Source organism: Arabidopsis lyrata (assembly GCF_000004255.2).
Source record: "Arabidopsis lyrata subsp. lyrata unplaced genomic scaffold ARALYscaffold_5, whole genome shotgun sequence".
NCBI classification, from domain to species: Eukaryota; Viridiplantae; Streptophyta; class Magnoliopsida; order Brassicales; family Brassicaceae; genus Arabidopsis; species Arabidopsis lyrata.
In genome coordinates, this window is record NW_003302551.1 from 15,362,374 (window position 1) to 15,388,301 (window position 25,928).

Consider the following 25,928-nt stretch of genomic DNA (forward strand, 5'->3'; position numbering starts at 1 on the left):
ATCCCAACGAGCTACCGGAGCAAAGACTTCATCATAGTCAATGCCTTCTTCTTGAGCATAACCTTTCACGACCAAACGCGCCTTATATTTATCGACTTTTCCATCCTCATTCAGCTTGGTTTTGAAAACCCATTTGACTCCAATCCTTTTGGCCTCAGCCGGTAATCTTACAAGATCCCAAGTATCATTCTTCTCAATGGACTGAATTTCGCTTCTCATTGCCTCCATCCACTTCTCTTCTTTACTTGCTTCTGTAAACTGGACTGGATCACCATGAGATAAAAACAGAGCCATCGCCAACTCTGCTTCAGCCTCTCCATCCGAGATCCTCTCCCCACTTTCATAGTCTTGCATCCAAATAGGTGCCCTTCTCTCTCGTTGCTCACGTATCTCTGGCTGCGGAGAATTGAGATTTTCAACATTGAGATGCTCCTCGATTTCACCCTCTTCTTCGATCTCTTCTGCGCCATCTTCTCTGTTTTGATCTTCTTCTTCTCCCCAATCTAAGACATCACTGAGACCTTTCTCATCTGCGCTCCAATCCCACTTCTCCTCCTCTTCAAAAATCACATCTCGGCTAGTGACTACTGTTTTGGAGATTGGATCATAGAGTCGATATGCTTTCGATTCCTCACTTACACCAAGAAGAATGCATTTTCGGCTTCTGCTATCAAGTTTTATTCTTCGCTGCTCTGGTACGTGTGCGTGGCCGATGCAACCGAACACTCTGAAATAATTCACGCTCGGTTTTATCCCACTCCAGCATTCTTCAGGCACCATGTCTTTCACCGCACTTGTCACACTTCTGTTCAACACATGACATGTCCACTTTGCAGCCTCAGGCCAAAAACGCTTTGGCATACTCTTCTCCGTAAGCAAGCATCGGACCATATTCATTATTGTGCGATTTCTTCTTTCGGCGACACCATTTTGTTGTGGCGTGTAGGCTGCGGTTAACTGTCTCTTAATCCCATTTTCTTCACAAAACTGATTGAACACATTTGAGGTGAACTCTCCTCCCCTATCAGTCCTCAAACAACCAATTTCTGTTCCTGATTCTTTCTCCACAAGAGCTTTAAAAATCTTGAAAGTATCAAACGCCTCATTTTTTTCAGAGAGAAGGTAGATCCAACTTTTGCGGCTAAAGTCATCAATCAAAAGGAAGATGTACCTTTTTCCACTGTGAGAGGTTGGAGAAATAGGGCCGCATAAGTCTGCATGAATGAGCTTTAGCTTCTCCGCAGCTCTCCATTGGCTCTTCTTTGGTATAGTTTCTCGGTGTTGCTTTCCGATGTTACAGACTTCGCAAACCTTAGGGATTTCTTTCATTGGAGGTAGACCATTTACCAGTTTCTTGTCATGCATACTCTGGATAGATGTGTTATTGAGATGTCCGTAACGCTTGTGCCAGAGGGTCGCCACTTCATCTTCTTCGATTTTCAGACATTGATTGGGATCGGTTTTCATAATAGCTGACACAATGAACATGCGATTTGCAGTCATTTTTGTGCTCACAATCAAACCTCTGCGAGGATGATAGATCTTACACACTCCTTTGCTAATCAGAACATCCACACCCTTTTCTTGTAATTGCCCAACACTCAACAGATTATTAGTCAGGTTTGGAACAAAGAACACGTCACTTACAATTTGAGTCACTCCGTCAACCTCAAATTTGACGTCTCCTTTTCCCACAACCTCCATTCTTGAACTGTTGCCCAATCTCACCGCATGCCTGAAACTATCATCGATCTCCATGAACCATTCTTTATTTCCCGTCATGTGATTGGAACATCCCGAATCCAGAAACCACAGACCACTTTTCTTCGTTTCTTGAGTCTCTGTTTGCGCCATTAGAAGCAATGCCTCTCCTTCATCGAACTCAGCATAGTTTGCTTCCTTTTCAGCGGTTGGACACTCGTATTGAAAATGTCCCAGTTTGTGACATCTAAAACATTCAATGGTAGCTTTGTCGAAACTTGGTCTGGTTCCTCCTCTTCCTCTTGACACGTTGCTACCTCCTCTTCTACCATTGTAGCCCCTACCTCTTCCTCGTCCAGAGTTGTCGTACTCAACTTTTAGTACTTGCTCTTCGACTCCCCTACGTCGTATCTTCTGTTCGTGAACAAGCAGTGAGCTGTGTAGCCCGTCGACAGTCATCTGGTCAATGTCCTTTGATTCTTCTATAGAGCACACGACATAGTTAAAATTCTCCGTTAGTGTTCGAAGAATTTTTTCAACGATCTTCACATCTTCCATGTTTTCTCCGCAGTTCCGCATATCGTTTGATGTCACCATGACTCTCCCGAAATAATCTGTCACTGTTTCTCCCACCTTCATCTCTAAGGTTTCGAAAACTCTACGAAGTCTCTGTAGCTGCGCACGTTTCACCCTTTCATTGCCTTGATACTTGATTTTCATGGAATCCCATAAAAGCTTAGCGGTCTCCTTTTGAGTGATGGTCTTCAAGATCGACTTGTCAATGGACTGGAAGAGATAGTTCTTTGCCTTCAAGTCCTTTAGCCTTGCTTCATCTAACACCTTCTGTTGTGCTGCGGACAGCACTTCTCCTTCTCCGGGTTCCTTAAAACCAGGTTGAATCACACACCAATACTCCTTTGAACGCAACAGGTTCTCCATTAGTAAACTCCAATGGTCGTAATCTCCATCGAATTTTGGCACACACGGGGCATTGAAGTTACTTGATTCAGCTGCCATCTCTCACACCGATTTCTTTTCTCACACTCACTCAAAATACACACTCGTTTCTCACTCCGTCAGATCCCTTTTGAGAGGGCTCTGATACCACAATGTTAAAATAAGAGTTGCAGGTTTTGAGAAAAGAATCTCTGATGCATTAGAAAGAAATCGAAATGGCCTTTAAATAGCCTTACAACAACTGAAATGAGAAAACTAAGGAAACAGATTTGAACGTGGCTTAGTTCCTACGATTACGCCTTATTGATTGACTCAACATCACTAACTAATAGTGACTTAGTCTTTGATGACTTATTCAACTCCAACAAAATTATTGACTCAAAGAATTTCATGATAAGAAAAGGCACTCAGAATGAGTAGGAGGTATATATTCATCATAAAATCAGATGACAATAAAACAATCCTCATCATGCCTTAATCTTTAATTTTCCAAAATCACAAATCAAATAACTTTGAAAAACATTTACCAGAAAAATCTGATAAGATTGAACACAATAAAAGGATTCCTCTCAGACAAATGCCTCGTTTGTCCCCATGATTTAATGAATGGATTTCATCGGACTCGTCATCTGTGTATTCATCACTGAGAAACCCTTTTCTTCAAAATTCGTTAATCTAAGATCAAGCATAAAAAAAAAAAACAGAACAAATCCTAGACTAATTATATCAAATCGAAAACAGATTGAAAAATAAACAAAACTTCAAAAAGAATTAAGAGAGCCAAAGATTAACATTTGGGTTGAACTCGGAGATCGGAGAGGACTAATGATTATAAACGGCGGAGAGAGGAGTATTTATAAGGAGCCAAACTAGGGTTAGGGTTTTAAGCCGCCCCCCTTACTTTTAGACGACATGAAGTTTAGTTATCAATTTTTGAAACAGCGTGTAGTCTTCTTCCTATTTTGAAACGCCACCCATTGCGAATGTGAATACCCGAAAAGGAAGTCACGAGTAAATTTTTTACACTAAACAAACAACATGAAGGCTAATTTTATTTTTGGGAAAATTCCCAAAAAAAACCCAAAGTAATTTTTATTTGGACGTTTAATACCCAATTGTTTTGGATTGGAATAAAAATACCTCATTTAATAAAACCTAGTCTAAAAATTCCTTATGTTTGACTTGTTGGTGGATTCAAACGCGTGATTTAACATCCGTTAACAGTCGTTACGGAATCCATAAATACCGTCAAAGTTCAACCCCGCGTGTTTAAACAGATATATACAATCTCTTTATATGTTACCACAAATATTTTCGCCTAGTCTGGTGGTGATTAGCCCTTTATGTTATCCTTAGCGTCCGGGTTCGATTCCCCCTCTCCCAACTTTTTTTTTTTTTTTTTTTCCCGGCTTCTCGCCTTCTTCTTCCGCTAAACATTGCAACGCAAATCTAGGGTTTTTTTTTTTTTTTTACTTTGTGAATTCTAGATCTATGTGTTCTGTAATTAGATCGTTGTTTCCTTATCATCAATCCTTTGTTATGTGCTCTAATTTTGGAGAAAAAGTTTGAAACTTTCATGTACATATGGCCACTAGAGAAAGCAAATTGGAGAAAGTTAAGAGAATAATCGAGCAAGTCGACGTGAATCGCGATGGTGGGTTTAAGTGAGAAGAGATGGCGACGGACTGCGACGGAGATTTGGGTTAAATGTGGAGGAAGGAGAAATCGTGGATGAGAACAAAAAAAAAAATCAATGGTGGGTAATGAGGAGGATCGAACCCGAGTTCAATGGGTGACATAACACACCAGTAACCACAAGACTAAAGTAATATAATCGTAAGCTTAGTACACAGACATATATATATTTATAAACATAGGGATTGAAAAATTTAACACCGGTTATTGATTCCGTAACGGCTGTTAACGGACGTTAAATCACGGGTTTGAATCCACCAACAAGTCAAACATAAGGAATTTTTAGACTAAATTTTATTAAATGAGGTATTTTTATTCCAATCCAAAACAATTGGGTATTAAACGTCCAAATAAAAATTACTTTGGGTTTTTTTGGGGAATTTTCCCTTTTATTTTTACAAATTAATACTTATATTTTTTTATATATTTTTTTCAATCACTTAAGAAAGGGAACGATCAAATTCATTTTAAATAACTGTGTTCTAATTTTTAGGTTAAGGTAATTGAAAAAGTGGCATGAGTCTTACTTAGTAAAACCCTAAACCCTATTTACATATTCATCGGCGAGTTTAACTGTTAATGTCGTCTCCATTGACATCTCCGACCTCCACGAACAACGAATAGCCATTTGTAATCCTACAGTTGTCGTCACTTTCTGATGATATCTTAGTGAGCTGCTTTGCCCGCGTTTTGAGATTGTACTATCCGACTTTCTCCTGAGTTTCCAAAAACTTTCGATCACTCATTACTTCACCGGAACTTTACTAGAATCAGTCACTCTTAGGTCATACAGAGACTTGTCTCTATGTCTTCGTTAGAAATTAATAATTAAATATGTAATTAAATTCGTCGAAAATGGTGGTTGGAAAATGAGATGTTTTCTTGTAGTAAACACATCAAGGAAGCAAGTGTGACATCGTGTTCCCAGCCGACTCTCCGTATTTTCGCATTTTAACAAAGAATTTCCTTTACGAAGCTTGATCCTATAAACCATTTATTATTACACAAGAGAAGTATTTCTACCCTTGGTCTAATTCCAATCAACCATTGTACTGGTTTAATCGTCTTTGTCCCTTATACTTTAGATCGATCATTCACTCAGTCAAATTATGCAAATTGTTCGCTTAACCAATATAAGTCTAACGATTACATATTTTTTATCCTTGTCCAATGGTCAATTCCCAACGTCTAGCTTAACTAATAACTTAGATTCTTTTACATAGACCTGCGAGAAATGACCGGGCCGAGAACTCCGAACCGTTCTGAACCGAGATTTTTGGTTTCGGTTTAGTTTCGGTTAGGAGAGCTGAACCAATCGGAAGCTTTGTAAATTTTGTTGGGTTAACCGACATTTTCGGTTCAGTTCTCATAACCGAGATCTTCTTCTTCTTCCTCTTCTTTTGTCAGATCTGCTATTCGTATCAACCACCGTCAAGCTTCATCTGATTTTGTATCGGCCGCCGTCAAGCTTCGTCTGTTTTAGGTCTTCGTCAAGCTTCATTTGTTTTTTTCTAAACTTTACTGGGCTTTGTCCAGGCCAAACATTCTTCTTTTTCGCAAGCCCATTTATCGAAACAAAACCAAATTAACCAATTTTAACCAAGGAAATCCAAAATTTTGGTTATTTTCGGTAGGATTTGATTAACCGAAAAAACTGAGATTCAAACCGATTATTTATTCGGTTAATTTCAGCATGTACATTTCAATAACCAAAATAAACCGTAAACCAAAATTAACCGGCCCGGTTTGGTTCGGTTAACCAAATCTGCAGGCCTTGGTTTACATACCTTGGCCAACATGCGAATTTGTTTCTTCTTCGATCCGTCTATTGATCCTCTTTGTTAATCCATTTGTTGCTTTATTAATTCGTACATCGATTCGCATCCGATCATATATTGATGGACCAATCTTTATCGTTACTTAGTCATACAACCAACCAACCCCATTGGCTAAGTACCATGATATAGATTGGGGATCGAACGTCTTCCTTGATTCACGGTGTCCGAATCAAGCTCTTGACTCATTGGTCCATCCGTCCTCCAAACGTACACATGTAAATGCATGTAAGCAAGTTAAGCAAAAGAAACAAAAAAGATAGCAAGTGAACAAGTTAATGATGTAAGTAAAGAATCAAGCAATGAATCAAGGAAGCAAATATGCATGAATGTAAGAATCTAAGCATACATGTATACAATGTGTTGGGAGATTCAAGAAATCAACCTAGATCGTGCTATTCAAGGAACCATATATATATTCTCTTCGTTTCCGTATGTAGTGTAAACTCTGATTTTTCTGGTACGTACCTGCTCACTCACTATAGATATTTGAAAAGTCTATTAGTTATGAATTATGATAATATATAAGAACAGAAGAGGCAATAACTTCAAGTTATAAGAGATAAATCGACATACTAAACCGAAAAAAGGATTGAAGACATACCTGGGAAAATAATTAAACTTATAAAACTAGAAGATAACTTACAGTTCTTTTGAATCGCTCCTGTTCTTGGCAGCTCTCTGTAACTACATGTCTTGTTTTCACGGATTAAACGGAAAAGAGGACACACCAGTACCGACATTAGGAAAATTGAATAAACGAATCACTAATATGTAGTAATAGAGGAATTTTAACTTACAAGTGGGATGCAAAGGCTTAGCGCGACTCATGGCCAGCTTGTTGATCGTATAATTTAGAGATGCAAGTTCTTCAAACGATTCTTGCTTTGGCACTGCTTATAGGTTCAAGAAAATAAATGTACAAACTTATAAAATTCTGTTTAGTTTACCTCGATTTCTCTCACTAATTAGTGGGTCAAGAAGAGTTTAAACAATAGTACCTTATTTGATGACAACTCTCTTCTCTTGTTATATTTTTGCAAGCTTATTATTCCCTGTGGAAACACACATATATATTAACTAAAATCCCGACGCGAAATGTCAACGATCGGAACAAGAGCATTAAATTTACCTGAAAGCAAAGGACATTAACATGTTCAAGTCCATGTGCAACCTACAAGACTAGAAACAAGTTATACCAAGATTGTCGTGACCATCAATATACTTCTGCGACTCTAGTGGAAAAATATACCTGAAACTGCATATGTTCCGATCATGAACTTAATGAAAATTCTCTTCTCTTGTACTAATTTTCAAGCATCTTCCCTGTTGAAATGCACATTTATTTTGAATGACCAGATCATAGTAGAAACAAGATTAAATTTAGATACCTTGATGCATTCATGTTCCTCATACTAAAACCACGTCCTTCTCTGCTGCTAAATGTTGTATTGATCCCCAATACCTTGAAAACTTATTAAGGAAATCCAATAGAAACAACAGAAGTTCATCACCATATTTATCACCAAGATTTTTGACTTAGTGCAGGAGAAACAAAGATAAATTTCTAAGAAAGATCAAGTTGCAACCTGGAGTTGAAAATTGTCCCAAGGAAAATAGATGGAAGGAAGCAGGGCCCATTTCTTCTCTTGGAGACCTTGTCTTTCACAGTGCGAGGGTGAAAGAAATGGGGATAACTGGACCTTTCAAAATCATATTTCACAGTCAAACAAAACAAAACAAAAATTCTCACTTTTGCAGTTAAGGAAAAAACAATTGTGTGAAAAATGGTATTTTGAAGGGAATTTTGATGGCAAACACTTAAAAAGCATGATTAGTCTTACTTTCCAGCTTAACCACGTAAGTAACATTTCCAATTATCAAACGGAATAGAATGGTGCTAGTGAAGTCACAAGGGCAAGGGCTCCTTTCTTCTTCCTTCCAAAATTTTATCACAAACTTTAATTTCTTTCACACTGAAACAGTGTGAGTAATACTAACAACCACAATTGAGTCAAATAACTGGTCACATTAGGGGTTTATTGGCTTATATAGTTGCTCATATCGCATATAGAGCCTCTCCTTGTTCTCCTCAAACTTGGAAATAGTGTCTGCCAAGCAGAAACACATGTTCATTAGTTTTAGTAATATCCCACCAAAGTCCAAACACACTACTGATATTAAGAGTGAGAGATGACTAAACTAAAGGAAAACTGAAAGTTTTACCTTTTAAACATTGTAGATGAAGCTCCTCAAACTTGGCAGCTTCATATTTGCAGTAGTACCTAATTTGATGACATCTCTCTTCTCTTGTTCTATTTTTGCAAGCTTATTTCCTGTGGAAAACACACATATATTAACTAAACTTCAGACGCTAAATGTCAACGATCGGATTAGATTCGGAACAAGAACATTAAATTTACCTGAAAGCAAAAGACATTAATATGTTCAAGTCCATGTGCAACCTACAAGACTAGAAACAAGTTTTACCAAGATTGTCGTGACCATCAATCTACTTCTGAGACTGTAGTGGAAAAATATACCTGAAACTGCATATGTTCCGATCATGAACTTAATGAAAATTCTCTTCTCTTGTACTAATTCCCTGTTGAAATGCACATTTATTAACTAAATCCGAGATACAAAAATATGAATGACCAGATCATAGTAGAAACAAGATTATTAAATTTAGATACCTTGATGCATTCATGTTCCCCATACTAAAACCACATCGTTCTCTGCTGCTAAATGTTGTATTGATCCCCACTACCTTGAAAACTTATTAAGGAAATCCAATAGAAACAACAGAAGTTCCCCACCATATTTAGCACAGAGATTTTTTACTTACTGCAGGAGAAACAAATATAAACTATAAGAAATATCAAGTTGCAACCTGAAATTTGTTCCAAGGAAAATAGATGCCAGGAGGCAGAACCCATATTCTTCTCTTGGAGATAACTGGACCTTCCAAAATCTTATATCACAATCAAACAAAACAAAAATGAAAATCAAGTAAATTCTCATTTTTGCAGTTTTAAGGAAAACAAATTCTTTGTGTGAAAAATGATATTTTGAAGGGAATTTTGATGGCAGCCACTAATAAAGCATGATCAGTCTTACTTACCAGTTTAACCACCCCATAAGTAACATGTCCAATTATCAGAAGGAATAGATTGGTGCTAGTGCAGTCACAAGGGCTCTAACAAAACAAGACTGCAGCCAAAATCAGCTCCTTTCTTCTTCCTTGCAAAATTTAATAAATCACAAACTTTAATTTATTTCACTGAAACAGTGCTAAGTATTTCTGTCTACCAGGTGAAGAAAGTAAGAAACAAAACCAACCTATAATGTGAGCAATGCTAACAACCACAATTGAGCCATATAATGCTCTGTAAACTGAGCCACTGGTCTGCAGAAAATTTAACACTATTTTTGTTAGCAATTTGTCTTCACTTTGAAACGAAATTTATGCAATGACCAGCAAGCTGAATAAGCATGTAAGATACTTTGGAGACATACAACTAGACAACCATTCATAAAGGACAAGATGTTCATGAAATTCCAAGTAATGAAAGCGACTGAAGAAAGGGAAAAGCTAGTAAGATAGCAAAGTCATAGGCTTTTAAAAGAATGTAGACAAGTGATAATTGTTGGACTACATAGTTTCGAACTAACTTAAAAAAACGCCTAGCTGATCAACGTAAGATGTTTCTTTACCTTTAGAGTCAAATGAAGCGAAGTTAATCTTTCACTCATCCAGAAAATAGCCAAGAGTTTTCCTCAATATGCTGAAATTTTTGGCATTCTACACCCCGAGATTTCACATTCTGTCATATAACAAAAAATAGAGGATAGGTGTATATCTGTGAGGCTATTATTTACCCGCTTCTTTTTTCTTCAGCGTTATTCCAATTGAGCAAGATGTTGTGTACAGAAGCTCTCTTGTTTGGATATCATTGTGTTTTCCTTTTCCCTACATGTTATTTTACAAGGGGAAGTGCGTACGTGTGCCATCTCATTAACAGTGGTCTCATAAGGGGTTTGTTGGCTTACTTAGTTTCTCATATCGCATATAGACCTCACCATGTCCTCCTCAAACTTTAAATTGGTGTCTGCCAAGCAGAAACACATGTTCATTAGTTTTAGTAGTATAACACTTAGCTAATGAAAGAAAACTTTAATAAATACCAAACACACTACTGATCTTAAGAGTGAGAGAACACTAAACCAAAGGGAAACATAAATTTACCTTTTAAACCTTGTAGATAGCTTTGTCTTTCATGAATTTGTGATGAGGCTCCTCAAACATGGTATCTCAAGGTATTCTCACACTGCAAATATTGATCCCGTCAGCTCCTTGAACCTTTCTGAAGACTAAAAAGTTAACTATCATCATAGGATCTTTTGTTCAGACCTCCTTTGAACTTATGAAAATACTTGGGCCAATTTTTGTCTGCAGTTTATAAGTCAAGGACAAGATTAATCAGCACGGTTGACTTTCCCTAAGTGTACACAGTGCCAGAAAGATATACAGGATTTTAAGATTCAGCTATCAAACTAACTAAACTTACAGAGAACCATGGAGTTTATTTAATCTTCTTCTGGAACAAAAGCAGGAATATGGTCACAATCGTTGGATGATTTTCTGTTCTGGAACAAAAAAATGACAAAATTATCTGTCTAGTTACCAAAATTAATGATAGAAATCAACTGAGTGATTCAGAGGAACAAAAGGCAGAATATCTATATCAAACGAGTTCCATATCTAGAATACCTTTGTCTAGGTCGGTTGGTCTGACTTTATATTAATCCAAGCAGAGTTAAAATATTTATACCTTATCTGATTTGGAATAGAAACTATGACGTCGCATCAAACTGTTGAACTTTGAAGGAAAAACACGGTATTCAAACCTTGTGCCAGAGATTCCATGAGGCAGTTTAGAAGAATGTTGCAAGTAAACCTTGTGTCAGGGTCTCACTCAAACCCTGACAATTAAAACCAACAAATAAAATATTAGAGAGAATAATGATCATAGAACTTGACCAGCGACATTTATTCCACATATGTCTTTCCAGTGAGTTATTTGATAACAGTTATTCCACATACACTAAAGAGATATTTTTTGTGGTAGCGACATTAATGACCACAAGGAATTTTTCTTGACAGACGCTCAATGAACTATGTAAGCAAAATGAACTATGTAAGCAAAACACCTCTGTGACCTCCGTCACCGCCTCCATAACAACCTTCCTCTCAGCGTCCACCACCACCGCCGCATCCAAATGAATAGCCTCCGTTGTATGCCTTTCGTATCAACCAACGTATACACCACCGCTTCATCGTTCACGGTGATGCTACTAAGGCCATCGAGCATTTTCCCATCCATCTATTCATTAACATCCCTCACTGATTTCTCATCTTTGAAAATCACGAATCCTAGTCCCTTAAAATTTCCCAGTCTCGCGTTCGTTAATGATCTGTCAAATCAAACAAATCGCAAATCAGAAAAAACCATCGGAGAAGATATTGAAAGCAATAAGATCACAAAATCACTCCACCCAGACTCATAAAATTCAAGAAGATTAACGAACCAAATGGGATAAATTAAAGTAACAAAAATCGAATCAAGTAACAGAGAAACACAAATCGGAAACAGATTGATCGGAATCGGCTCGACTGAATCTGGAATTTGGGAGTCAGAGATCGATCGTGTAACTAACCTTAGATAATCGATTAACCTAGCCGAACTCAGAGAACGCCCTTCCTGGATCATCATCGCCGGTGACCCAAGCAACGCCGCCGCAAAAGCACCGGTTCTCAACTTCCGCAGACATTTTTCGAAAATGAGAATTTGGGGTTTTCTAAATATGAGAGATAGGCCTGCGAATTTAAACCGATCGGTTTATTCGGTTTCGGTTAGTCGGTTTTCCGGTTTAATCGGAAAATGAATTCTGTACCGAACTAACCGACTAACAATTTCGGTTTGGTTCGGTTATTTCACGGTTATTTCGGTTTTTGCTTTTCGGTTTTTTCGGTTCATAATTGTTGGACTAAAAGCTATTTTCTATTTGGGCTTCCACAAAATTGGTTTCTTGACCCAAAAAGAAAAAAAAAAAAAAATTTGGGGTGGGAGAGAAAAAAGTGACGTAGTGATGAATCGAGGAGTGGAGTCGTTGATCGGAGACACCGGCGGCGAGATCTCATGGGCGAAGATTCCGGTATAGAAGAAGAAAAAGATGATGTTGGTGTAATCGAAGAAGAAAATGATGAATCGAAGAAGAAGATGAGGAATCAAAGAAGAATAATGAGATTAATCAAGAGAAGATGATGATGAAACGAAGACGAAGAAGAAGATGATGAGATTAATCGAAGAAGAAGAAGATGATGAATAGCAGAAGAAGAGAGGGGATCTAAGAGAAAGATGAAGAAAAAGAAGAATTGAAGAAGGGTTGTAGGCGGCTAGGAGTATATTAGGTTAGGGTTTTTAGGTTTTCGGTTAACCGTTCGGTTCGGGCGAACCGAACCGAAAATCTCGGTTAACCGAACCAAATTTAAAACCATTCCGATCGGTTAAACCTAATTAACAGAAACCGAACCGATTTGCCCAAACCTCGGTTCGGTTTGGTTCGGACAAATCGGTTCGGTTCGAATTCCCAGGCCTAATGAGAGATATTAGCGAGAGATTTGTAGTAGACGCATTTCTTCTTTTAACGGCCTTTTAATTTCATTTGCTCTACGACTCCAATTTTAAGTCGGTTATATAAGAAAAATTCAAATTTCAAAAGTTGAAAAGACCGCCCATTTAGAAAATGAAAACTCAAATTCCATTTTTGTTAACGTTACGTCGCAATTGTGATGTGCACAAAGTTTGGTTTAGTAAAGGCCTTCTCATTAATCCAGGATTTTAAAAAATTTGGTTAAGCAAAGACCAGAAATCTTTTTGGTTAAAAGCTTAACCACGATGTAACCACCGTGATCAATTTTAGATTGGTTTGGTTTAAAATGTGACCTTAGTCTAGTCTAGTTATAAAACAGCGTGTCGTTCAATCTCTTACTGCAATAACAAAAACGACAAACATTCCACGACTGCATATACGAATCCATAAGCAATTTACATAGAAACATATTTCAGAACTTTTTTCATACAGTAGGACAAACAAATATTTGAAAAATGAGATTCTTTTATATATAGAACATTGATTGAGCATGAGGTAGTATTTGGGTATGCAACATAATCAGAAGAAAGGAACACCACAGATTCTTGCTCAGCTCTCGATGTTTCACGCAGTTTATTGAAGCAGCCGAGCTAGAAACAACTTGGAGAATGGAATAGGAATGTGGATTACATGACACGGACGATTAGAGCCCAAACAGGGTAGACCAAAAGAAGGATGATCCCTAAAGTGTTTGACACTCCACGGGGCTGTGTGAATGAATTCCTGAACCCACCCGATGCTCGGATATGTTCTTGAAGAAGGTAACAGCCAATGAAAAGGCTGATTACAGTGCCAATCCAGGTTCCACGTATATGGTGAGCTAGGAAGTGTGGAGCAACTACCAGTAGAAGGATTAGAGAACCCGGCATCTCAAGCCAATCTGCCCATGTTGACAACCACAACAATAAAAGTGTGAGACTTGAAATTTATTTCAGCAATTACAGTGACTTGAATTTAAGTATGCCTCAAAGCGTACATTTTACGATACTCGAGACATCTTCAGCGATTGTATGACAACAATACAAAGATACAAATCAAGAAGGCCCACAACAAGAAAGATATGAAGATGTCATCACCTGGGAAATGCTTAGGGAAGAAAAGTCTGAGTACAACTGCAACGAAAGCAATCCATTTCCCAACTTCTCCACTGATAACAAAAAGGGAAAATTTCACTTTAACCAGTTTTAAGAATGCATTGTGAAATAGGAAGATTTCTATTGATAACAAAAGAAAGATTGTTGTTACCTGAGAAAGTTAAAAATGACACTAGGAAGGCTAAGGAAGATGTATGGTATTAAGAGTGATGTAAGCATCTTGGTTTTCCAATTGGTACGATCCAATATTAACAAGTAGCTGCATCAAAATACCAAAACAAAAACGTTAAGGAAACCATGAATGACCAGAACAGTTCTATAAATTGCAGCAGAAGTAACGCCCTTTTTCATGTTTGTGGATTGTGGTCACTGACCAATTACATAAGTTTAAAAATTCAACCAATCAGAGATACTAGATACAGTAGGATTATTGCAAATGTCCACAAGTTAACAGAAATAAACAGAAATTAAGCCTAAATTAATCACTTTTAAATTCTGCTAACAGTAGGATTGAATTTTCTTGGATTACTGTGTCAATAACAACAGAGTAAAAATCAGTTGATAATGATCAATCAGAGATTCACCTGCATAATCACTAATATCCGATCTCGAATTTTTTCGCAGTTTCAATTGACCCCAAAATCAGCTTCTACGAATTCGACATGTACGAATCACAAAAATTACCAATTCGTCGAATTATAGAAGAACCCACAAGAAAATCAAAACAAATTGACGAGAAGCAAAATTAGAGATGGAGTTTTGAAAAACTCACATGGCAGCGAAAGAAGCGATGAATTTGAGAAAAGAAACACCGAAGCCTAATCCACCAAGCTTCGAAACATCGCTAAAGAGTTTCTTTGCAGCGACCTTGAGCTCTTCCATGTCGGAATTGACTAACGCCGCCACCGTATCGACGTCGTCGGTCTTCATCGCTAGATAATCCACACGTCCCATAATTTCTTCTTTCCTCAGAGACTCGAAGCAATTCGATCTTCGTTCGAAGATTTTGTTTTTCTTATAATTCTCTTCCAGCTGTATCCAGAATCTAGATCGTCTTCTCACACTTCTGCTTTTCTTCCAAATTGAGTTTTTTTTTTTTCCTCTTCAATCGTTCCTGGTTTATCGCCACAAACCGATTGTGATTAGTGACGTGTCGTTATCTGATTGAATGTTGGAGTATGGTCGAGAACATTAAACCGCCACGTGGCAAAACAATTATTCGGTTGCGCGTTATTTAAGCTGCGTGGAATCATCTTAAAATTGTTTTGTTCTCTTAGACAACCTCAATTATTTCAGATAATCGGAAAAAAATCAAATAAATAATTTAACTAAAAAACAAAAATCGGTGTTTATATTACAAGATTATTATAAAAATGTTTGATTTTGTCCTACTACAAATAATGATGTTGTTAATTTCCATCGGAAGAATATAATTAAACTATGTAATACTAACAATGAACAATGTAGTTTTGTTTTACCAGAAATTAAAACACACTACTCTACTTGCGCCACTTGAAAACATCTTACAAATTTACATTCATAATTTGCAAGTCATTATACTTTATGAATAGCTAACCCATACATGGTGTAAACAGTATAAAGTATTGTGAACAAGTCATGCGTTTACAGTTTCATTCGATCTAAAGAATTAATCATTTCTTAAGATATATATAGAAGAAAGAAAAAAATCAAGAAGCACAAGATGATTTTGATTTGTGTACTAGCTAAGAAAACGTCGTGATCTTCCATCGACCATCGTTGCCTCGTGCGAATCACAAACCTGAGTCGTAAATTTACATCCGAACTTCTTACCGATTGACCACTTACTCGATCTGCCAATCGTTCCCCTTCAAACTTTCTTTGTCGATCTTAACGATCACTTTCTTCAAGTACAAGCATTCTTTCTCTAGCTGGTTCACTCGTGTCCTCATCGAATCCAGATCCAAACGAAGCACCTGATTCTCCTTCACCGTATCCTTCCATCTCCCCAAGTCCACCACGGTTTCATCACCGTCTTCCTCCGTCAGTAACGTCCCGGTGATTACTTGCCGGAGCTGTAATTGCTCCAAAAACAGAACTTGTACGACGGCTCGTAGTGGTAAACGCTCGTTTTGTGCCGCGTGTATGCATCCTTCAACAGTTAGTTTTCGGCAATCCATTACACTACATATCTTCTCCTTGTCTGCCTCCGATATCCATGTATGCGTCTATAAAACACAAAAAATCAGAATTCAAACATCAGGTGCTGTGGTGTAGTGGTTATCACGTTTGCCTTACACGCAAAAGGTCTCCAGTTCGATCCTGGGCAGCACCAAATTATATAACTTTTAAAAATTTTATAAGAGCATCTCCAATGGGTGCAAAATGAAGTTCTCTTTGGAGGTTCTCTTGAAATTTTTTTTGAAAAATAAATCAAAACTGGTAAAAAATAAGAGAGCTGTCTCTCTTGAGAGAAATGTTGAGCACCATGAGAGCCGACGACGTGGCCTTCTCTCATCCGTCGATTTTTTTTGATCAAAAAAAAAAAAAAAACGCGTAAAAAAAAGGGGATGGCGATGCCTTTTTTTTTATCATTTCCCGACTCTTCTCTCTGTTTCTTTGCGAAGGCGATGGCGATGCCTTTTCTCCGACGATTGAGGTTACGGTTAAGGCCGCCGGCTACGATTGAGGGAAGAATAGAGAGGCCGCCGGCGACGATTAGGCCGGATTCCCCACTGCATGTCACGATCGGGAGTGAGAGAGATATGCAAATCGGATATCCAAATTCAACGGATGGAGGTGGAGGTGGATGTGGATGTGGAATCTATGGAGTTGACGGAGGAGGAGAGGGAGAAGAAGGTGAGAAAGGAGAAGGCTTTGAAGGAGATCTATGGTAATTTTGGTTTTGATTGTTTTCGACTTCAATCTAAGATCTTTTGCTTTTAGCTTCTGTTTGCTTTGATACTGTGATTTGGTTTCGTTTAAGGGTTTCTTCCGCTTTGAATCTGAAACCAAATCTCTTCCCTTTTTTCGATTTAGGGTTTGATTTAGAGTTGAAAGATGTACAACGGGATAGGGTTACAGACCGCAAGAGGATCAGGAACTAATGGTTATGTTGAGACGAATAAGTTCTTTGTGAGACCTAGAAATGGTGGTAAGCCTGTTAATGGTGGTAAATGGTTTGAGGATGATCAAGGTATAAGGAATCAATAACTCAATTAGCTCGATTTGTGTTCTCTTTACTGGTTTTGATTTTTGTGTGTGTGTTGTTGCAGGTGTTCCAGTTAAAAGTTAATGGTGTGGCATTTAGGTTGATTCCTGAGTCTACTCAAGTGAAAAATGCCTTGAAGGTGAGTTGATTTGTCCATAGAATATATCTTTGGATACTCAAAAGCTTTGCTTTTTGTCACCATAGACGTTATAGCTGCTGAACATGACTGTCATCATTCATCAATGAGGAGACTTTGTGTTAGTTTAGTGCAGGAGACGTTGTGACTAGCTTTTTCGTTTTAACTCTGTCTAGTCTATAATATATTTTCAGATACTATTTTTTCGGGCTGCATCTATCATCCATGGAAATTGCAAAATTGAAGCTGCTGCTAATGAGGAGAGTGATGGGGCTGGTGTTTCGAAGAAAAGACCTTGATGGGGAAGGTATTTGCTTTAACTTCATTGCAAGTTTGATAAGTCTTATACTTGACTTAAAAGTTAAACCTTTAGGAACTTGTTTGTTTAGTATATCTTGTCACTAGTTAGTGTATATGTGATGATGACCTTGATGGGTTTTGATTACTTTCTTCTGCTTCTTGTTGGAGATTAAGAGTTTTTGACTTAATTTTTCACTTGTTCTGATAGAAGTTAACTTTAGATTAGGTTGAATGATTATGATCCTTCTAATTACCATCGTTTTATAGATCTTTATGAAGCAAAAGAGGATCCTCGAAATAAGTACTTGAAGGAGCAGCAACTTAAGAAACTAGAGGAGAAGAACAATAATGAAAAAGGTAATTATCTGTCTCTGTCTTAGTAATTACTTGAATCATTTTGAATTTTTAATGTTATGTTAATATTTCTTTCTTCTTTCTCTGTTTTGGTGAGGTTAATTGGAGTGGTTGAAACTACAAATCTCACAAGTGGAGAAGGCAGAAGGCATCGATTTAACAGCCTCTAAATCAAGGTACAGTTTGTGCTGTGATTAATGCTTTCTTTGTGTTTGATTAGGACAGTTTTTGCTTTTGTAAATGCTTTCTCTGTTATTTGAAATAAATGCTTTCTAGTTGGAGTATTTTAGGTAAAGACAATTAGTGTCTTTACTTTGGCATTCATTGCTAATTCTTCAATAAGTTTCAATCTTCTTCTTTAAAACACAATCACTTCCTTTAAAACAATCACTTTCACTTCCTTTAACCTTCAGCCTAACACAAAACACAATCACATTCACTTTCTTATCTAAAAAATGGATGATATGAATCCATTTTATCACTCATCGGGTTTCATGAACCTATTGCAAAGTCAACAAGAAGACATGTCTCAGTTTGCAAGTGGATCAACTGAAGTCCCAGCATTTAGTAGTCAACTGTCTGAAGAAGGAAGTGAAGAAGAAGGAAATGAAGCATCAGATGTCAAACCAAAGCAAAGTATATCACGAAAGAAATGGACAGCAAAAGAAGATATTGTTCTCGTCAGTGCTTGGCTTAATACAAGCAAGGATCCGGTGATTGGTAATGACCAACAAGGTCAATCCTTTTGGAAGAGGATTGCAGCATATGTTGCTGCTAGTCCTTCCCTCGACGGAATGCCAAAGAGAGAGCATGCTCAATGTAAACAAAGGTGGGCAAAGGTCAATAAAATTGTCACCAAGTTTGTGGGTTGTCATAAGACAGCAACAACTCATAAAACTAGTGGTCAGTCAGAGGATGATGTTATGAAGCTGGCTCACGAGATCTACTACAATGATACCAAGAAGAATTTCACTTTAGATCATGCATGGAGAGAGTTAAAGTTTGATCAGAAATGGTGTGATCAAACTACTCGGGGAGGAAAGGATAATGCTAAAAGAAGGAAGTGTGGGGATGGTAATGCAAGTTCCCAGCCTATCAATGTTGAAGATGATTCAGTCATGACTCGACCTCCGGGTGTGAAGGCAGCCAAAGCGAAAGGAAGGAAGTCAGCCACTGTTAACGAAGGAAAGAAGCCAGCCACGGGTAAAGGAGAAGCAGGCCAGTCTGTGGAACATTTTCAGAATTTGTGGGAACTAAAGGAGAAGGATTGGGATCGCAAAGAGAAGCAAAGCAAGTATCAGATGCTTGAAAGTCTACTTTCAAGAACTGAGCCTCTTTCGGACATTGACTTGTTCCTAAAAAATAAGCTAATCACGGAGCTTTGGTCCTAAGTTTTAAAGTTTTAGTTTGGTCCTAAGTTTTAAAGTTTTAGTTTGGTCCTAAGTTTTAAGCTAAGCATCAGATGCTTTTTAGTTTTTTTGTCTCATGTATGATATTGCTTTGTAAGTTCTAGTATTATGTCTCATGTATGATATTGTTTAAAGTTCTAGTTTAAGTCTATGTACTCTAAAGCTTTGTAATTTGTCTTGTATGATATTGCTTTGTAATGTATGATATGTCTTGTTGTGTATCATGTATCATGTTTTAACTTGTCTTGTTTTTTTGCTAGATGCCAAAGAGAGCAATGTGTGCAAGTGGTTCAATGTCTGATGCCAAAGAGATCAATATGTACCACAAATAATTTGTATGTTTTTTGTGAACCACGAACTTTATTCTAGCAAATTTGTACTACAAACGAGCTTATTCTTTGTGTACCACAAACTTTATTCTTTATGTTTTGCCTTTGCTATAAATAATATCCATCGTTTGTAGATGTCTCACAACTCAAGCTTTTCTAATATTGTTCTTTGCTTCAACTACAAAAATTATTTTTCCCTTAATGTTTCTTTGCTTTTACCACAAAACAATCAATCACCAAAGCTTTTATATATATCTATATTGTTTAATACTTAAACCTACCAAACAATATGGCCTCTTCATCCCGTACTCCATTCGACGACGCCATGGAAGAAAGCTACTCTCAACCACTTGATCAACAATTCGAGAATATGTTCGTCGAATTGTCTAATGGCGAAGAGGTTGCAAAGAAAAATAGGAAACGAGCTTATTTTGATAGAAAACGCGAAGAAGGGCACGTCCTTTTATGGAACGATTATTTTAGTGATAATGCGATGTTTCCACCTCAAACTTTTCGCCGCCGTTTTCGAATGAACAAGCCGTTGTTCTTGCGTATTGTTGAGCGACTCTCCAGTGAAATCCCGTTCTTTCAACATCGAAGAGATGCCACAGGAAGGTTTGGACACTCTCCAATACAAAAATGTACGGCAGCCATTCGTTTGCTTGCTTATGGTTATGCGTCTGATGCGGTTGACGAATACCTCCGTATGGGTGAAAGCACTGCGATGTCTTGCTTGGAGAATTTTACAGAGGGAATTATTTCTTTCTTCGGAGATGAATATCTAAGAGCACCTACAGCCACAGATCTGAGAAGACTACTCAATATTGGAAAGATACGCGGATTTCCCGGGATGATAGGAAGTCTCGATTGTATGCACTGGGAGTGGAAGAATTGTCCCACCGCTTGGAAAGGCCAGTATACACGTGGCTCTGGAAAACCAACCATCGTTTTAGAGGCGGTCGCATCACAAGATCTCTGGATTTGGCACGCATTTTTTGGACCTCCAGGTACCTTAAACGATATAAATATTCTTGATCGATCACCAATTTTTGATGATATATTACAAGGTCGAGCTCCGAATGTGAATTACAAAGTCAATGGCCGGGAGTATCATTTAGCTTACTATCTCACAGATGGTATTTATCCGAAATGGTCGACTTTTATCCAATCTATTCGACTACCACAAACTCGGAAAGACACTTTATTTGCTACACATCAAGAAGCGGCCCGTAAAGATGTCGAACGTGCATTTGGAGTATTGCAAGCTCGCTTTCACATTATTAAATACCCAGCTCTTGTTTGGGATAAGGAAAAAATTGGAAATATTATGAAAGCATGTATCATACTGCACAATATGATAGTCGAAGACGAACGAGATGGGTACAACACTCAGTTTGATGTTTCAGAATTCCTACAAGTTGAAGGAAACCAAACTTCACAAGTCGATTTATCGTATTCTACAGGTATGCCTCCAAATATCGAGAATATGATGGGCATGCGAAATCAACTTCGTGATCAAAATATGCATCAACAATTGAAAAGTGATTTGGTTGAGCATATATGGAGAAAATTTCGCAACAATCAGCAGAATAACTAATCGTTTTTTTTTTTTCAAATTTATTTTCAAATGTATGAAATTATTGTATCTTTAATATGTTATGAATTATAATATTTTTCAGATTTATGAAATAAAATAATTAAAAATAATTTAATTTTTTCCTGAGAACTCCACAAAGAGAGCCTACCATTGGACGTTGCAAAATTAACAAAAGCTCTCATCTTATAAATTTGAAAATTTTAATCTTAAAAAAATGGTGAGGGCTCTCACCATTGAAGATGGTCTAATCCAATCACTCACCTTGAAATATATATCGACGGCTCTGTAAAGTCCATCATCGTAAACCCGTGCTTGAGCCGGAAGCAAAACCGCCAGATAATAAAACTTTTCCGGTTTAAGATTAGCGTCCGATGCAATTTCACCGAGAACTCCGTCGATAAGTCTCCCAACCACCGTCAATGACGAAGACGACACGGCGGCGTTTTCAAGAAAACGGCGTAAGAGTCTCTCCACCAAATCAACATCGTATAACGTTTCGTTGAGATACGAGTAACTTGGAATTAGAAGATCATCAAGCGTAGCTTTCTCAAGATTCGAACCAATTTTCTTCTCCAGAAACTTCCTGCAATTCTCTGAGGTGTTGAGGATGATCGCTGATCGTAATAATCCGAAGAGAGATCTCGTTGTTGTTTCGGTTATGGAGAAGTTGTTTAACGGAAGAAGATCTGAGGTTATTGTCTCTAGTAATTCTCTTTGTTGATTCTCGGAAGCTATAGTGGAAGAAGATGAAGATGGTGACGATGAACGCGTAATTCTATGAATGTGTTTCTTCGCGTAAGAAATTAGAGATCTCTCTACAATCTCAGGATTTAGATCTCTCGATTTCATGGTTAAGATCACACGTCTGAAGATCGGAAAACTCAAATCCGTTAAATCTTCAAACCAAAGCTCTGTTTTCGAATCTTTGCTCTGTTTCTTCCGATCGACGGCGAAGATACCTCCATTGTTCATTGGCCAACCGTAAAACGACGACGGATCGGTTAAGGAAGCTTTGGAGACGATGGAGTCTATACACTGTTCCGTTACACCGAGAGATTCAGCTAAAGACGAGACTGATTCGCAAGCTTTCAACGCTTTAATGGATTCTCGTACGTTAGTGAAGACAAACTGTGAAAGAAACCTCTCTGTTTTTGAAATGAGATTCTCCGGTGAGTAATCTTCTGTCATTTCGAGATACTCGGCGGCGCAACGTAGTGGAACAGCTGTGGAAACAAAGATGTCGACTTTGAAACCGTAGCTTATCTTTATCACCATCTCGAAAATCTCTGAACCTCCCGGAAAATTCTCGAGCTTGATGTGAGGATAAACTTTACTCTGTTCTAATCTCTGTTCTTGCTCTGTTATTAGTTGGTGAAGTTTTCTGCTTTTTGACATCAGATGAAACTGAAAGAAAGAACACAAGTATATCAGTTTTAGTTTTTAAGATAAGTCTGAAAAGAAAAGAAAAACAGAGAAGAAGATGATGAAATCTTGAGACCTTATGAAGATGAAATGTTATATCATCAACTTCGATTTCGATGTCACTTGGTAAGCCTGTGGTATAAAAAAACCTACACAAGAGATAACGATTTTATAAGTATTTGAATATGAAAACATTACTATTGAAATAATTGTGCGTTTTGTTCTTCTTCACCATGCTTGCTTCTTGGAGTTAGCCATTGGAGGAAAATAGAAAATCACAGAAAAATGAAAGCAAAATCTCTCGATGGAAGTGGAAGCAATTGGGAATGGTTATATTCGGGTTTTTGAGAAAAGTGAATCGAGTTTTTTGATCAATTCTTTAGCTTAATAATAAATATTTCTGTCTTTTGCTTTTTATAAAAGGAATTGATTGTTTAATATTTGTGCAGAATAGCCAGAATCTCAAGAAATTGGGCATTGAAAAGAGGCAAAGTCGCACTCATTTGTTAATAAACTCCCTCCAAATTTTGCTTTCTAAACTTCTATTTGTGAATGCATAATGATTCTAACTAATCTTTGGTTCGAATATTTTTTTATGAAAAAACACTATAAAAATCTTCAACCAATTATGGTTTTAATGCGGATAGCAAAGACACGGTGGCCCAAAATTTATTATTTTTTTCTATGTATATATAATGATGATTTAAAATGCCTCAATCATGCTTTGAAAATTTGTTGGGACATAACAATAATATCATTTAAGATATATGAAGGTATCAAAATCAATCATGCTTTCAAAGTCATTCATTTCTTCTTCTTTCTATCAACCCTTTTTTGAGTTATCTCTATGCATGCTACAATTTGTGTGAAAATTCATTTGAGAGAGTTAACCTTACAAATGTTGAGCTCATTCGTTAGATGACAAAGAATTACACTAACCATTGGTTTAATCAAACCTACTCGTTGATTTAATCAAGACATTGCCACATAAACAAACTGCCAACTGAATGTTTTTACCCCAACCACCAAAGTAGCCTCGGTGATACAAAACAAAATCTACATGACCAGGACAGGGATATGTATGATTAATGCAGACAAGACATTGATATTTATGTCAGAATATAAAATCTATGGTCGAAAGAGTTTGCCTTGTACATTGCCTGTTTTTAACAGCTTCACAAAGAAGTTTGCACAACATCAACATTTGGTCCATTGTTGACCACACTATATTGGCATTAGTAGTTTTTAGTTGCAGAAGAAGAAGAACATATAGTATACTAACTCGTTCATAAGATTTAATAAGACATTGCTACAGAAACAAATGGTGAACTGAATGTTTTACCCAACTACCAAAGTAGCCTCCAATGATATAAACAAAAATCTACGGTTACAGAGATGTGTGTGATTAATGCAGACATGACACTGATATTTTTCTCAGCATCTAAAATCTATGGTTATAATGTGTACACTGCCCTGTTTTAAACAAATTTATAAAGAAGTCTGCAGAACATCAAGATTGGTCCATTGTTGACAAACCCTATATTGGCTTTAGTAGTGTTTATTAATTGCAAAATTCTAGCAATTAGTCTTTTAACTACTATGGACTAGATTCATATTTAAGGTTACAAGTAAATGACAGATAAACATGGCTGATATATAGTCATGTAAAGCCACCCGATAGAGCTGATTTATATCTTACAAACTCTTATCCATCCTCAAAACTGTAATTAAAAAAAGTCAAGCACAACGAAAAATTACATTGGTTTCATCACCTGATCGAACCATCTATCGCAATGTCTTTTCTAGTTGTGCTGGTAACTTCAAACTGCAGTTACCTTGACAAAAGGTTATGTATCATTATTGTCTTATTGAGTAGTATACAACATTCGAACACCGTAAAATGTGTATTCTGAGATTAAAGAGGGCTCTCTAAGACATTATAGAACCCAGGATACGAAGCATGTACAAGAGACTAGAAGTAAATGATCTGATCATATCTCAGCGGAGTAGATACATTCATCCACGAGCTGACGGAGATTAGGATTCTCCAATGCGGCAGCCACCCTTTCTTTATCATTCAGTTGTTTATTCACTGCAATATAAAGATGATCCCAATGAGTTTCAAAGTTCAGAGCAAAAGACATCAACTTTTCCCCAATACAAAGATAGAAAACCAGATTTTGCAGTGATGTTAGATTAGAAGCTGAAATCTATGAAACCAAGGACAAGAGCAAAGTTTATAATTTCCATATAACATTCATTTTATTTGCAAGCTCAACCATTGTGAATGAAGAGATGGTCTAGTAACATAGGACTTCCTCACCTGAAACTTCATCAGCGTGAGAGCCAGGTGACACTCTGATATCAACCTAAACATAAGTAAAACAAAACAGAAGCAATCACACATATGTAACTAGTGATCTTTGAGAATTTGTCTTTATCAGAAAAGACTTTTTTAAAAGCAAAGATGACCTTGTAATGAAGTGGCAAACATTCTTTAAGCTTAGCTCTCAAACACAGACCAATTATATTTGCCATACTACAATGCTGAATCGTCGGTGTAAACATTATCCTGAGTTCATCACATAACCCAAACCAGCTTATTGTTAAAGATCATGTAAGTAAACACAAAAAAAGGCCTCAACATTTGTTACCAATACAGATATAAAAATTGGAACTTTCCTCTGATAGTCTCTAAAAATCAATGGAACAATGAATATATAACAGAGACTGAAGTTTGATATTAACTCACAGGATGCGATCAAGCTTTTCATCGACAGTAACAGATTCTTCAGAGAGAACACTTAGCTGCTCCAAAGTATAAGGATGTTCTGGATCTCTTATATCTCTTACATACTTTGTCCATTTCCGTCAAAGATTCCAAAAATATACATTAAACCCCCCAAAAAGAGCAAAAATCCAAAACACATAGCAGAAACAAAATTGATCTAATTAAACCAAACTCAAAATAGAAAAAGGATATCATAGATTTCAAGAGGATCAACACCATCATCTCTATATTGATCTTCTCTACGAACAAGCCGTTCCTTCTTAGCTTGCACAACTGGATTCGCGTTTATCAGTCCCAGAGTCATTTCTTCTTTCCTCAACCTTCCTTCTCTGTTTAGACACGACCTAATTGATTGATTAGTAGTGAGTGCTCTGCTTACAAAGGTCACGGGTTCGAAGCTC

The 25,928-nt window shown here is 37.2% G+C and overlaps 5 protein-coding genes, 2 long non-coding RNA genes and 1 other non-coding gene across 31 annotated transcripts; 4 read left to right on the forward strand and 4 right to left on the reverse strand.

Annotated features, from left to right (window-relative positions):
* Positions 1 to 5,460: 5,460 nt before the first annotated feature.
* LOC110228356 lies at positions 5,461 to 12,516 on the reverse strand. Of its 24 annotated transcripts, none has more exons than XR_002331907.1 (22): positions 11,910 to 12,515; positions 11,403 to 11,666; positions 11,100 to 11,174; positions 10,760 to 10,838; positions 10,603 to 10,641; positions 10,438 to 10,519; positions 10,071 to 10,300; positions 9,906 to 9,993; positions 9,531 to 9,597; positions 9,313 to 9,431; positions 9,082 to 9,162; positions 8,885 to 8,966; positions 8,732 to 8,793; positions 8,612 to 8,653; positions 8,415 to 8,524; positions 7,778 to 8,299; positions 7,580 to 7,661; positions 7,441 to 7,514; positions 7,321 to 7,362; positions 7,190 to 7,243; positions 6,989 to 7,081; positions 5,461 to 6,883 (listed from the first exon to the last, which is right to left on the reverse strand). It is a non-coding gene; the product is annotated as an uncharacterized LOC110228356 (long non-coding RNA). The 24 variants fall into 24 exon arrangements; XR_002331895.1 differs by having other exon boundaries at positions 5,461 to 6,667; positions 6,835 to 6,883; positions 10,760 to 11,174; XR_002331904.1 differs by having other exon boundaries at positions 10,760 to 10,833; positions 11,024 to 11,174; positions 11,910 to 12,514.
* Positions 12,517 to 13,256: 740 nt separating this feature from the next.
* Positions 13,257 to 15,099, reverse strand: LOC9313844 (cold-regulated 413 plasma membrane protein 2). Its single transcript, XM_002877730.2, has 4 exons — positions 14,772 to 15,099; positions 14,151 to 14,258; positions 13,982 to 14,052; positions 13,257 to 13,785 (listed from the first exon to the last, which is right to left on the reverse strand). Exons 1-4 carry the CDS (start codon positions 14,951 to 14,953, stop codon positions 13,532 to 13,534), a joined length of 615 nt encoding a protein of 204 aa, XP_002877776.1. The 5' UTR covers positions 14,954 to 15,099; the 3' UTR covers positions 13,257 to 13,531.
* Positions 15,100 to 15,516: 417 nt separating this feature from the next.
* LOC9313845 (BTB/POZ domain-containing protein At3g50840) lies at positions 15,517 to 23,049 on the reverse strand. Its single transcript, XM_021025274.1, has 4 exons — positions 22,969 to 23,049; positions 22,813 to 22,885; positions 21,576 to 22,718; positions 15,517 to 16,206 (listed from the first exon to the last, which is right to left on the reverse strand). Exons 1-4 carry the CDS (start codon positions 22,992 to 22,994, stop codon positions 15,823 to 15,825), a joined length of 1,626 nt encoding a protein of 541 aa, XP_020880933.1. The 5' UTR covers positions 22,995 to 23,049; the 3' UTR covers positions 15,517 to 15,822.
* On the forward strand, positions 16,241 to 16,313 carry TRNAV-UAC. Its single transcript has one exon. It is a non-coding gene; the product is annotated as a tRNA-Val (tRNA).
* Positions 16,437 to 19,923, forward strand: LOC110228325 (glutathione S-transferase T3-like). The gene is made up of 3 exons (XM_021025276.1): positions 16,437 to 17,174; positions 17,254 to 17,632; positions 17,893 to 19,923. The coding sequence occupies exon 3, from the start codon at positions 18,435 to 18,437 to the stop codon at positions 19,368 to 19,370; it is 936 nt and encodes a 311-aa protein (XP_020880935.1). The 5' UTR covers positions 16,437 to 17,174; positions 17,254 to 17,632; positions 17,893 to 18,434; the 3' UTR covers positions 19,371 to 19,923.
* Positions 19,928 to 21,321, forward strand: LOC110228324 (putative nuclease HARBI1). The gene has a single exon (XM_021025275.1). The coding sequence runs from the start codon at positions 20,007 to 20,009 to the stop codon at positions 21,312 to 21,314; it is 1,308 nt and encodes a 435-aa protein (XP_020880934.1). The 5' UTR covers positions 19,928 to 20,006; the 3' UTR covers positions 21,315 to 21,321.
* On the forward strand, positions 22,690 to 23,089 carry LOC110228326. The gene is made up of 2 exons (XR_002331847.1): positions 22,690 to 22,862; positions 22,991 to 23,089. It is a non-coding gene; the product is annotated as an uncharacterized LOC110228326 (long non-coding RNA).
* Positions 23,090 to 24,393: 1,304 nt separating this feature from the next.
* On the reverse strand, positions 24,394 to 25,916 carry LOC9313846 (protein AE7-like 1). The gene is made up of 5 exons (XM_002877732.2): positions 25,720 to 25,916; positions 25,489 to 25,594; positions 25,209 to 25,308; positions 25,060 to 25,105; positions 24,394 to 24,828 (listed from the first exon to the last, which is right to left on the reverse strand). Exons 1-5 carry the CDS (start codon positions 25,829 to 25,831, stop codon positions 24,728 to 24,730), a joined length of 465 nt encoding a protein of 154 aa, XP_002877778.1. The 5' UTR covers positions 25,832 to 25,916; the 3' UTR covers positions 24,394 to 24,727.
* Positions 25,917 to 25,928: the final 12 nt, after the last annotated feature.

What these genes read in the sequence shown, in the direction of transcription:
- LOC9313846 (XM_002877732.2), bottom strand. Translation starts at nt 25,831, where the DNA reads ATGACTCTGGGACTGATAAACGCGAATCCAGTTGTGCAAGCTAAGAAG. An exon ending in TGATCCTCTTGAAATCTATG is followed by an intron (nt 25,595 to 25,719) that starts ATATCCTTTTTC and finishes GGAAATGGACAA; the next exon opens with AGTATGTAAGAGATATAAGA. An exon ending in GTTTGCCACTTCATTACAAG is followed by an intron (nt 25,106 to 25,208) that starts GTCATCTTTGCT and finishes ACTTATGTTTAG; the next exon opens with GTTGATATCAGAGTGTCACC.
- LOC9313845 (XM_021025274.1), bottom strand. Translation starts at nt 22,994, where the DNA reads ATGGCTAACTCCAAGAAGCAAGCATG. An exon ending in TAACATTTCATCTTCATAAG is followed by an intron (nt 22,719 to 22,812) that starts GTCTCAAGATTT and finishes TCTTTCTTTCAG; the next exon opens with TTTCATCTGATGTCAAAAAG. An exon ending in CCGTCGATATATATTTCAAG is followed by an intron (nt 16,207 to 21,575) that starts GTGAGTGATTGG and finishes TGTGTTTTATAG; the next exon opens with ACGCATACATGGATATCGGA.
- LOC9313844 (XM_002877730.2), bottom strand. Translation starts at nt 14,953, where the DNA reads ATGGGACGTGTGGATTATCTAGCGATGAAGACCGACGACGTCGATACG. An exon ending in GTCATTTTTAACTTTCTCAG is followed by an intron (nt 14,053 to 14,150) that starts GTAACAACAATC and finishes TTTTGTTATCAG; the next exon opens with TGGAGAAGTTGGGAAATGGA. An exon ending in CTTCCCTAAGCATTTCCCAG is followed by an intron (nt 13,786 to 13,981) that starts GTGATGACATCT and finishes CAACATGGGCAG; the next exon opens with ATTGGCTTGAGATGCCGGGT.
- LOC110228325 (XM_021025276.1), top strand. Translation starts at nt 18,435, where the DNA reads ATGGATGATATGAATCCATTTTATCACTCATCGGGTTTCATGAACCTA.
- LOC110228324 (XM_021025275.1), top strand. Translation starts at nt 20,007, where the DNA reads ATGGCCTCTTCATCCCGTACTCCATTCGACGACGCCATGGAAGAAAGC.